General features: G+C 42.9%; 2 protein-coding genes across 4 annotated transcripts in view; one reads left to right on the top strand and one right to left on the bottom strand.

Moving 5' to 3' along the window:
* The window catches only part of NTPCR (nucleoside-triphosphatase, cancer-related), a 28936-nt gene that overhangs the window by 15475 nt on the left and 755 nt on the right, over positions 1 to 12706 (top strand). The window contains exon 6 of one of the 3 annotated variants that reach the window (XM_075146454.1): positions 141 to 9546. The exons of the other annotated variants lie outside the window; for them this stretch is intronic. The gene's annotated coding sequence lies outside the window, so the exon portion shown is untranslated. Of the gene's footprint in view, positions 1 to 140; positions 9547 to 12706 lie in introns of those variants that run through there. 3 annotated transcript variants of the gene reach the window in all.
* PCNX2 (pecanex 2) overlaps positions 4882 to 12706 on the bottom strand; it is a 160211-nt gene continuing 152386 nt past the window's right edge. Inside the window, exons 32-34 of the mRNA XM_075146457.1 lie at positions 12098 to 12282; positions 7121 to 7569; positions 4882 to 5055 (exon numbers count right to left, since the gene is read on the bottom strand). Of these exons, the coding sequence (XP_075002558.1) occupies positions 4882 to 5055; positions 7121 to 7569; positions 12098 to 12282 (808 nt within the window). The remainder of the gene's footprint in view (positions 5056 to 7120; positions 7570 to 12097; positions 12283 to 12706) is intronic.

Consider the following 12706-nt stretch of genomic DNA (forward strand, 5'->3'; position numbering starts at 1 on the left):
ATAAACAGGGCCTGCATTATTTATCATGCATTAGACAATTTTTGTCTTGTAAAACTCTGAGAAGTCTGAATGAGAGAGGTGAATCTTTAACACTGGACCTACTGCAAAGTTAATTGTAAGTAATACGTCTTGTGTTACAGATCTAAGGATGTGCAAGCACCAGTGAAACATTGTAATTAAATACCAGCTCCCAATCCTGTGAGTAATCTAAATATGGCAATAATTGAGTAGTTAAAAAATACGCATTGATGAGAAGATGATTATTACATGCTGGAGAATTTCACTGGTAATTCTAATCTTCTAAAATGAGCCGCACAAAATTCAGCTAATCTTTAACTTAAATCCCCCAGCAAGAGAATAGCAGTCGGTTGGTGGGTTGGAGCCAAATGTAGATGACATTTCTTGCTTTATTCTAATAAATAACTTTTTTTAAAAAGCTGTGAATGACATCGCAGAGACTCCTAAGAACTTAATAGTTTCAGAATGTCATTCATAGATATTGAGAGTATCTGGCCATCTTGTCGAGGGAAAAAGTCTCACACTGGTAAGTCCTTTTTGTTAACATTTGTCTTAAATGAATGCCAAGATTTTCTGTCCATGGGAGTGAGGTGAGACTTTTCAACGAGAACTCCAATGCCTCACACAGAAAAAGTTTGTGTGACACTTCAAAATGGAGGGAACAGCAGGACCTCCGGCATTTGTGTTTTTGGATGAACGGAAACCAAGTTTGTACATTGCGCCCATCACTGTTTCCTCCTTGCTTGCCGTGGTGGGAAGCAGCCGGGCTGCAGGCCAGGCTGGGGGCTTGCCAGTGTACCCGGTGGATGTGAGCAGTTCAGCAGCCTGTAGTTGGCTTTGGTAAAATGTTACTGAAAGTCTTTTTACCAGATCTTCAGGCCTGTTTCACCCTTCGGAGTGTAGCACCTGGCTCTTACTGTATGATGTAACAAGAGCCTATTAGCGAAAGGAAGGATTAGGAAGACAAAATGGGAGGGGAGTAAGTATCCCACATTTAATGCAAGGGCTGAAGTACTGTTTGTGCTTGTTTCACTATATACTCATTATCCTTCCTGTAGCCTGCTCTGCTGCATGTGTTCCTCTCTGCTTTCTGGTTGTGAGGGCCCCGCTGAGCCACGGTGGATAAAAATCACTCCCGATGTTTCTTTTCAGCAATGGTGATGTTATCTGGGGCTAAGCTGGGGGGAGGCAGATAGGGCCTCCATCTCTTCATCCCTTCTGATACTTCTATGAAAGAACCGCATGTACCAAATGCTCTTGTGGATTGCGTGCTTGATTTCCTCAAAGGGTGCATTCAGCTCGCAAGCAAGACGGGAGTGTCACTGCTTTCAGGTTGTAGAAACAAGAAGGTTCTGGGCTGGCTGAAGGAGCGTCGGGCAGGCTTCTACCTTCAACCCCTGCTGAGTAAGTGGCCTCTGCAGCTCTGGAAAAATTCAAGCATAGCCCCGAATCTTCAAAACTGACACAAAATGGAACTGCGTGTAAAAGGTATTTATGTGTTGGTGGTGGCCATCCTTCCTGCATCACAGCTGTGGTAAGAGATCAGATGTGTAATGTAGGCAAACTGTTCAGCCTGAGGAGCTTCAGGGCCAAGTTTTAACAACAGCGTTATGCATTGTGAAACCTAGCGTCAGTGCCGCCACTGACTTAAAAGCAGTGAAAGTTGCCTTTGCTTTTCATTCAGAGCCCAAAACTGCCCAACAGGTGGGGTTCCTGAGGTGTCGCAGGTACCTCCATCTTGCAACTCTGAAGCACCTCGTGTGTGAGGTTAAGTATCAAGCTGCTTAGGTCTTTCAGGAATAAAAGTATGGCTTAAAGCCTTTGTGTATATCTATAGGCACTGGTGCTGAGAACAGCACTCTTACGCATTCGGGTGCCTTTTGGTGCCATGCAGAGCTGCTCTGAGCAGCTCACTCTTGAAATTAGGCCCTGTGTAAAGGTTAGGTACCTATTTGTTGTCTTTGTATGCATCAGAGCGTTACTCGTCACGTACAGAGTAACTGGGTCTCTCTCTACCTCATGCAAACATGGGGGGAGGTCTAAGGTGTGTTTAATCAATATGACCTCATACCTAGTTCCAGGTTTTATTTCTAACTATCAGGTCTGATTATTCTATAGCATTGGCCCATCTTTAAAAACACTGCATATAGCAGTAGTCTTATACATAACAGCAGACGATCTCCAAAATTATGGAAAATGTAACATGGTAGAGTTTGTGTTGTCATCTTCAATTTATTTTTTTGTCTTTGTTACAGTTGTTAATGGTCATTCTTGGGTTTTTTCAACCCACTATGCTACAGTAACAACTTCAAGGCAAAATAAAAACTGTGTAAGACATGGCTACGAAAAGGAACTCATTTTTGAATCTTACCTTGACTCCTGCTCTGCCCCGCGTGTGCACTGTGCCTCAACAAAGGAGTGAGGACATGCCTTTTCTGGCAGCCACCCTGTGCAGAGGAGGCTGGACGTCATGGCACGCTGCTGTCCCCAAGGAGTTATGCTCCAGGGGCCGGTGGCTTGAACTAAGTCAGGAACTGTGAGGCAGCTGCATGATCTTAGGGCGCAGTACCAGAGGCCATGGTAGAGTCTCTTACAGAAGATGTGGTGGGGGGGGAAGGTGGTGTTGCTGGGCCTCGGGCTGTGCTAAGCAGATGCAGCGGCTTGCCGCTGGAAGGATTTGTGCAGCTGTTTCCCAGTCTGGTGTAGTATGCTTGAGTTGGATACATAGAGTAATTTAAGTTGATGGGGACTACTGGAGGTACTTATTTTTGATGGAAATTAATTCAAACTTAAGTTAAAGATGTGAAAACTGGAAGCCTAAGTGAGGCTAACTGAAAACTTTCCCATATTCAGTGCTTTCCACAGCCGCCTGTTTGCCCTGCCTCCACGCAAGACAAAGCAGGGATGGTTTATCTTAGCAGACTGCCATGCGACAGCCCTCAAGGCAGAAATGGGGCTGGTGGCTGTTAGTAAGGGCCCTCCACCTACCTGTGTAACCTCCAGCCTTCCTTGGTAATGGAGCACTTCACGAGCAGGGTGGTGGGAGGAGAGGTGCAATCTGCCAGAAATGGTCAGAAGGGAGCAGCTGGATTCAGTTGCCTCTTCCACATCACACCTGGATGCTGGAGGAGACGTGAGTAGGGCCTAACCTGCACTGATGCCCGTGTGTCTCAGGGGGCTGTACATGAATACTCTGCTTTTGCCCTTGCGAACATGAGCAGAATTTTGCCTAGGTTGTGCTGAGCTTTATAAATAATCAATTCATTAAGATCTGAACTGAAAGAAAAACAATAGATTTCTCAATTTCATCAGGCAGAAAGCAAGCAAAACCAATTCAAAATAAAGAAGAAAACCCAAAAACTGCTGCCACACAAAACATACTTGGATCATTTTATTTTCACTAGATGTTATTTAGTTCTACTACTTAGAATCTTAAGTGTGGCACAGTAAGAAGCTCAGAATGCAACTGTGTATCGCCTAACAGTAATGAGACTTAGCTACAGCATCTCTTGTTAAATCTTTCTTGTTAATTGGGACAAGACAGCCTGGCTGCACATCATGGTGTTGAGAATTAGAAACAATCTATGGTAGTTACAGTAAAGAGAACAGCAAGACACTGATAGCTGCAATTTTTTTAATTAAAAAAAAAAAAAAATAAGGAGAACACACACGTGTGTGTAGACGCTATACTAGAGGAAGGATTTGTTGTAGCCTTTTGGCTTCCAAAGTAGTCATGCATTCCTGTAAATCAGTGTTTCTCAAACTTTGTGAAAGCATGGCCTCCCTTTTTTGCATCTTCTGTCTTTACGCAACTCTTAAATTGGCAGCAGCTCAGTTTCTCTGGGGGGAGGGAAATCAGAAGGCTCTGTAATTACTGGCTACAAGTGTTTACGGACACTGAGCTGTGTCCAGCAGTTAAAGGCATTTAGCTGTTCCCTTCCCAATACAAACACTTCCAGACAATAATTACAGCCTGCTTTGTGCTTTCCTGTCCTTGAGGAGGATTCCCCTAGGCCCTTTTGCCACTCCCAAGGGGGCTGTTGCCTGGAATTTGAGAAACACTGCTGGAAACCAACCAGGAGCACGAGATAATACCTAAGAGCAGGTGTTTATGCAAAGCTGCTTTCTTTGCAAATAAGGTGCTGCACCATATGCTTGGAAGGCTTGCCATGCACTGGATACTTCCTTTTCTCACACTTGACTTTTGTTAATCTGTGTAGCATGGCTTGTTCACACAATATTTCGATATGGCTGCATGCAGTATATCAATCTGTGATGCTACGTTGCTATTCAGAATTACCACCTGCATGACATGTTAAAGAAAAATAAAAAAGAGATTTGCTGTTGGAAAAAAAAAATCAGATTTAGCTCTAATGTTACAGTACATGTTGTACTGTTCTTTTATGTATTCATTGCCTCTGTTCAAAGTTGCCTTTTGCTATATGTTATGTATCAAATGCCAATTAGTTTGCATGCAATCAGCTGTTTAGTTATGGCAGGAAAGAGATGTCTTGTGTGCTTTTCACTGAGTTGTATTAATATTTCCCACCGTATTCATTGTGATTCCAACCGTTCCAGGGAAAGGAACGTTAAACAGGTTGTATTCATTGTTCTAGGATTTACAAGAACCTGAGATGAAGTGGCACTGTGTGTTTTTTAGGACATCTTCCAACCCTACCCATGCCAAAGCCTTTAGCTGAAGAACATCTGTCCCGTAGTATTCCTGTGTAGAAGTTAGAAAAATAGACATTTGGAGGTTGCTTCTTACATTTGAAAGAACCGAAACCCGCGTGCAGCTCCCTGACCTAACTCTGTCTTTATTTAATTCTAAGCAGCGCATGGCCCTTGCGCTAGGAACACTCCTTACTGCTCCTCAGACAGGCTTTGCTGAGAAGCGGTGTCTTCCAGGGCCATATCTTCTTGGCTGGCCCTTCTGCACTCCAGGTTCCGACTCATGAATATGGCATGGGCTGGACCTGCCTCTCGCCGTGGTCTGGGTTCTGTAGCATCGGTTGCTTCGCAGGTCTCTGTGAGTTGCTGGAAAGAAAGAAAGAAAGAAAAAGTCAACTAGTTTAGGAAATTGCTAAGTAACACTTCAGCTATTTTTTGAAGTGACAAATATAAAAAGTTGAAAATTGACTTAGGAATGTCATTCTGTGAAACTGCATGGGATTCTTAACATGCATTATTCACAAGGGACTTCTAAAGAGGTACTTGTCACACTTTGTGTAACACATAAATTTGGAAAGAAAAGCAGACCAGGAACTAGAGGTTTAGTACTACAGATGTACATATAGAAAGAACTGTAAAATAATTTGGATTGAAAAGGACTTCTGGAGGTCATCCAGTCCAAACTGCTGCTCCAAGCAGGGCTGACTTCTAAGAAGTTAAATCGGGTTGCTCTGGGGCTTGCTTTATACGCCAAATTTTAAATCCAACTTACAAAGAAACCTTTTCATCAAAACTGGAATGCAATTATCAGTCTGAAAATGTTATGCGCAGTGTCACCCCACTGTAAGGAGTCCATTAGTATAAAAGCTTTCCAGAACTGTGCCGTGTTAACGTTTAAATAAAACACTTCCTTACCACTTTCCATCAAATAGGCACCTGGACTCTGAGCAGTTACTTTGGCCAGGACTCACCTCATCTAAATTTAACCATGTAGTCTTAGGGTATCGTCTAGGCTGTCAGTGGTTGGCAGAGAGATACGAGTGTCCCAGGGGAAGACTTCTGCCTGACAGCTGTAAGGATGAAGTGGATTGTCCTCTCCACTGAATACAGAGGCCACACCAACAATCTACTGAGGTTTCACGCCCAAATTTTAGATGGCTTAAAGTTAGATGAGGTGAATCCTAGCATTAGTACTCAGTATTGCAGACTGGCTGAGTTCTTGCAAATTAGGCTATAAACTCTTGAGAGTTGGAATTATGCCTGGTCATCTGATATGTTCAGCTGTACATGTAGAAATATTATTAATGCTCATTAGAGTAATAAAGCAGGATTGGACCCAGATGAATAACGTTCAGTCAACTTCTGTTGAAGTTCATGGCAAAACTCCAGGGACCTATACCATACATGGTATTTTTGGGTTGAGAGCAAAATATACGCAGGCTAAGAAGCTTTTTTCACTTGAGGTTTGGAGAATTCTTTGAAAATTAGGGAAGTTATACACAGTTCAGAATGATAGTAGCAGAAAAGTCCAGAGTCTTCCCCTGTTGCCAATTTGGTTTCCATTTTGATAGGCCAAATGCGAAAGTCTGTCTTAATTATGTTGTCACTCAACCTCTAGTTGCAGTCGCCCCTTATCGCTAGTCCATCTTCTCACGTTACTGCTCTGTAGTGCTGAGGTGGAAGTTTCATAATTCAGGAAAGCAACTGATGGCAACCAAAGTTAAATAAATATACTTAAGTAGACAACAAAACAGTAACGCTACTATGTGCATTGAATTTTCCAGGGAAGATGGGAACAGAACTGGGAGCCTACTGGGAAGAGGGCTGGAAGTTCTTTGTGTGTACTGTTTTGCTGTTAGAAAATGCTGAATCACAGGGCGTGCAGGTTTCCTTTGGGAAATATTTCCTACAGACTTCCTTTGACTAACCCTTTCAGCAACAAGATTTTCAGGTCCTGGATTGAATTTCTGGTCAGAGAGAGGGACAGAACAAGTGCGCTGTTCAGTGGGAACCGTTCCTCTTTGTACAAATAATTAAGTCCTGCGTAAGCAAGCGAGGAAGGAGCTATTTAGTCTGCTTATGATGGCACTCATCAGCTGGGCTGCAGAAAATGGAGACCAAATCCCTGGTCGGAATGAAAGGAAGGGGGACTCTGCCCCAGTTTGCAATTTCAAGTGTGTGCTTAACAGCCAACCTGTCAATTACTTACAAATACGTCACTCTCATATACACACTAATAAACAGTGTCATTTTCATTGTGATGCAGCAAAATCCGAAACAAATACCAAAATCCTGACATTGTTTTGGAAAAGACTGTTTTCTGACCAGTGAGAAGGAAGAAACCAAACAGTGGTGAGGACAGTTCAGGAACCTGGCAGGAGAGCAGTACAGTAGCTCACGCGTAGCACTGCTGCTTTGGCTTCAGCCTTACCCGAGTTGCTTGACTTGCTGCTCTAGCAGATGGACCCATGGCAATATTCATACTGCTGGATGACTGGGTGTCACTGGTGTTACCTCCGTCTGCAGCTGAGAGCCCAGAAATCACCAAAGCACTTGAAAAACTTCTCTTGCCGAACAGCAGGCTGAGGGTTGAGCTGGTGGAAGAGGCCAGACTGGACCTGAGCATCGCTGCAGCTCGGTCCTGCACAGTCAGCTGGCCAGCGGCAGGAACAGCAGGGGACTGGGAAAACACAGATGTTGCCGAGTTGTGGAATGACAGCTGACTACTAGAAAGCCTTTGGGCAATTTCGTGGGCAGATGTAGATGTTTGGATGAAAGGCTGGCGGCTTTCTACAATGGGTCCAGAGTGACTTGAAGCAGGGGGCCTTTGGTTTAAAGCAGTGTGTGCCTGGACAGACTGGCTCCTGGGTTTTCTCCTGCCTTTAAAAGAAAGATTAATATATTTAAGTAAGTGGCATCCTGATGAACTCCATGCTATTGACAGTGTCCCATGTGTACATATTACTGTTGGCATATTACGACTGGTTTTATCAGCATAAGAATCCCAAGAATAACAGAAATAACAAATTGCTAAACTTATGAACCTTCCTGTGTTTTCCAGTACAAGGGTTCTGGCTTTTGGTCAGAATGGCTCCAGTGGTTCTGCACTGAGTCAAAAGAGAGGAAAATGAGAAGACACCCCAAGGAAAGTACTCTAATCACAGGCTCACACCTATTCCGCCACATACATTTTAACCTGCCCAGTGAATGACTGAGCATAGTGTTGCTGTAACTCCACTCCCCTTTGACAACCACGCTGAAGTAGGGGATGGTGGATATCCACCTTAAACGGCTTGGTATAATTAAATGCAAAAATAAAACAAAAAAACCTGTGCGTTAAAACAATGACACATTAAAAAAGAATTATTCCTGCATATGGGGAAGGAGAATTTGAACATTCAACCAAGTGGAATACTGCAGCATTCAATCCACAAGACAGTTTTTAAGACTAATATTAAAATGTAGCTGAGCTCCAAGAGTGATATTTACAGTATACCACAGACTGAAAAGATGTGACCGCCTCTAGTTAGGGTAGTCTACTGGAGGGCTGAATGAGACCCACATAAGGCTCTTGCCCCATTCTGTGAAGTGTCTCGATGCAGCCAGCGTTCGATACAGAGAGTAGATTAGATAAGCTATTCTGATGTGCCTGGCGACTTCTATCTTCCTGTACATACACACCCCCATTTTCAACATTTATATCAACACCTTACGTCATTCAAACAAATAATTTCTGCATTTCTTACACTTGCATATTTAAATAGGCATAGAATGAAGAATAAATCAACTTACTGGCCAGTAAGCCCACCAGATACTTGCACCCAGGCCCTCTGCAAATGGCATGCAGCGTGCGCCACCGGCCCCGAAAGAGTTTACTGTTTCTGCAGACAGGCACTAACCCAGGCTTACGCAGCAAATACCCAGTCACGCGACTGCCTGCTTGGCTTTTTTGCTTTCCACGAAACTCCAAACATTAACACAAGCTGGCATTTTGGTTTCCTAGCTATAGCTGGGGGGTAGAGAGTTGATGCCAAAAAATCTGTTGAGAGCCATCAACGCGGAAACAAGTTTTGCTGGCAGGCATTTCCAGGTTGTTGGTAATTTTTTTTGCTTTGTTTTTTTCCCAATACTCAAACTACGGAGGGGAGGGAAGCACTGAAACTCCTCCAGATACTGAAATTTTGCAGGCATAAAGGAATATAAATCTCACATTATCTTCTAGCAACATGACTGCTGAATTCATGAGCGTTCCAGTAATGCAGAATTTCATATCCAAACTATTTATGTTATATAGCTGTTTTACATCCACAGACCTGCTTTCCAGAAGCTGGTATCATTAGCCCCATTTTTCAGATGCTGAAGCAAAGAGAATTTAGGTAACTTGGCACAAAGTCAGAGAGCAGAGCTGGGCCACAACCTGACTGGAGCTCTTTAGCTGGACTACAACCTAGCTGCTTTGGCAAGCACTGGGCACTTCCGCACCCCACTTACAATGTCTCTTTAGTTCTACTTTTATACTCCAAACAATAAAAAAATAATTTTCCTAAGATGGCACGCAAAGCAGCATTCTCTGTAACAAGAGCCTGCTGGAGAGCAATGGGACAGACGCATGTGGCTCCTGTGTGCCGCGTTGCCGGTGTCCTCTGCACTTCAGACGTGATCAATAGGGAGGGCACGCGCTGCCATGGGGGTCGGGCCTGGCTGCCGCACTGGCGGCCGCGCGCAGGTCTGGCCTCCGCAGGGATTCAGGTTCTTCAAACTCTGGGGTTTTGTTTAAGTGCTTTGGTTTCTACATCTGATGGTTATTTTAATATGTTACCCTTTTTAAATAAAAAGAATGGACTGGAATTAAGAACAGAGGGGCTGTGGTGTGTTAGTTTGTGCAGGCGCTAATGTGGCCAAACATCTGTTTGTGATTTAAACTGCCAAGCTGACCCCTGTCCAAAAGTATTCTATATTCATCCCAAATGCAGTGGTTAGAGCATTGGACAGGAGACCACCCGCGTCTACACATAAATAACTCTGTCCTTGAAAACACTTAGGAAACAAAGGCTGTTCTATAAACTGCATCATGAAATAAGGACACTTTGGGGGAGAACCCCACACGTTTCCAATGCTCCCAATTTTGGTCGCACTTTTATATAGGGCTTTATTGCAGACTCAGAGGCACCAGGCTGCAAAATGAAATATGAAATATGAAAACATTAAATGCACTTGATTCATACATTATGAGTCTAGAAGGCGTTGCTGTGATCATCTAGTCCGCTGTGCTATATAGCATGAGCCACAGAACTTCCAGGAATTAATTCCTGTACAGTATTACTAACTACTAAGATTATTTTTAAGAAATGCATCCAGTATCTCCAATCATGGAGAATCCATCTTAACCTTTAGTCACTTGTTTCACTGTTTATTTACTCTCACTGTTAAAAATGTGCACTTGATTTCAAATCTGAATTTGTTTAGCTTTGTTATATCCAAGTCTGCTTGAATCAACTGTCTTTGTCACCTTTTGTTGCCCAGGTAAGTATTTAGACTATGATCATCTTTTACAATATAAATTGTTTGAAAGCTCTTAATCTTTCACTACAGGAAGTATTTCCCAGATCTTTGATCATTTTTTGGCTCTGCTTTGAACTCCTTCCAAATTAAAAATGTCCGTCTTAAATTAGGGCACTAGGACTGTGCATGGTAGGCCAACAGTGTCCTGAACCAAAGTCAGATTGACAGACATGCATTATGCAGGTCACCCCATTCACTCTGCTTTTTTAACAACATGCATAGCATAAGTTCTTTCCCAGTCCTCTGGTATTGCCTTAGTGTCTGGATACTCACTGAAGATCAAACAGAGCTTGCTTTTTAACCAGCTCTCTTAAAAACCTTCTTGAATGAGAGTCATTCATGATTTGCTCAATTAAGCATACAGCTTTGATAGCCACTCTTTCATGTTCTTTGTAGCTGTTAGGATGGAAGGAACTACTTCATGGTCAGATCATAGAAATAGATCATCTGCGTTTTCCCCAATACAAACCAGACATTTCTTTTCTCATTTCTACGTTATTGGCAGCTCTTCCTTTCTATATAGTGATGGATCGAGACGACTGTTAGGATTTCGTTTGCTTCTAACACTCTTTAAAAATAAACAGCCACAAACCCACTTTCATCTTTTTGTCCCTAATGGTGCTAGCCAGAAACTTCTCCTTGTTTCATTCTCTTTCTCTTATCAATGATCTCTCAGGACTGAATACTGATTTGCATTTGCTGTTTTCCACTTCCTTGCATTTGTTGTGCATTTCTTCATTGCTAGGTTGCTTTTCTTAACTACGTGTGACCTTCTCTCTTGATTGTGGTTTTCTGGGCACCCAATACGTTCTTTTAAACAACTCACAATTAACTTTCATTCTTGTATGGCATGCTCAGGATCATTATTTTACAATTAAGTTTGCCATTCTGATTACTGCAGTGTCAAGTTATGAGTATGCCCATGGGGATTCCTCTAACGCTAGACTCAATTAAAAGCAGCAGTTATCTTATTCTCACAACATGATTTATATTCAGGGCAAGATTTTCTCCAGTCCTATCCATTATCGTTAATGATAGGTCAAAATGATCTAACAGGAAACAAACAAGTGTCATACCGCTCTAGCTCTCTGCTTTAATTTATACAGTAATACCACAACTTGTTGAAAGGTTGAGTTAATTGGCTTTACATTATGAGTCCTGATCCCACAGTGATAGGTCTCACAGTGACCCACTGCCAAACTTAATATATATTTCCAATATGAAGGCCAGTAGTTCTACCTTGTGAATATGTCTGAAGTACTTTTGAATCCATAATTTAATATGAGAAGGGCTCAGCTGTTAGTTGACAGAATGATTGGCAACATTTAATTTTCGCCTGGTAACTGCTGTATAGACGTAAGAAGTTATTTCCTATTGGTTTGTTCGCCACATGCATGGATGCACAATTGCCAAACCAATTCCTCAAATAAATCATTATGGTCCTTCCAAGATAATTAAGATTTTTGCATACTTTCACTTCTGCTGTTCCCAGCCACCAATAAGCGCAGGTTCACTGTGGTACGGGCTCCCTGCATTGCACATGTAGACTCCCTCCCACCTGCATTTCTCATTCTGGCATTGTTAGTGGCACCTCCTAGTCCAAAAGTTACACATAAAGGAGTTTGACAGTGGAACCTTTGGTGAATCACATTTGTCTTATACCCTCCCAGTAAATAACTGGAATAATATCAGGAAGCCATCTCCTACATGTGCTTGGTCATTAGAAAGGACAAAGCTCTCCCTTTCTGAAATTAGTTTCCCACTGGATATAAGCACGCCCCAATAGCATCGGCCTCCATGGCCCCTCACAAGACTACAGAAAAAGCCAAGTAAATTGTGCAAATACCTGCACGCTGGTGGACCTCTTGAGATGAAGCTTGCAACTGAGGGGTTCCATCTCTGGTGGGCTGCGAGCTACTGCTCTGGCTTGAATTGCCTGTGGAATTGCTGCTAGACGAAGACCCCCCTCCACTATCCACCTCTTCAACGGTCCCTCTCTCGTGGTGAGCTGCATGGCAGTCCTTCCGCATTCTGTTTGCAGGAACACACGCATGGTCAGCCATTTATTATGCACAAAAATTTGTGCCACCAATGTTGGGTGCCCTCAAAATGTGTAATTGTACTCTCTCATACCAGTGCAGGTGTTTTGACATTTTATGAGATGACAAGGATGATGATGCGGTAAGCTTACTTGGAACAAAATTGTATACGACAGAAACCAAATCTTTCCTTGTCTGTGTTAAGTGGCTTTGGAGCCCTGCAAGACCTTAGGACTCTTTATCTAAAGTTACAGCGGTCTCTAAAGGTCAACTTTTGCATGAGGTAACCCAGTAGCAAAGAAGAGAAATGGGCTGGAGGGAGCTCAGTGGGAATGCGCTGCATGGTGGGAAACTAGCATATCGAGCCACTAGATTTAATCTTGGCATTTTAGCATAGGTCCTAGCATGCAAGCTGG

The sequence above is a fragment of the Calonectris borealis genome, chromosome 3 (assembly GCF_964195595.1).
Source record: "Calonectris borealis chromosome 3, bCalBor7.hap1.2, whole genome shotgun sequence".
Lineage (NCBI taxonomy): Eukaryota > Metazoa > Chordata > Aves > Procellariiformes > Procellariidae > Calonectris > Calonectris borealis.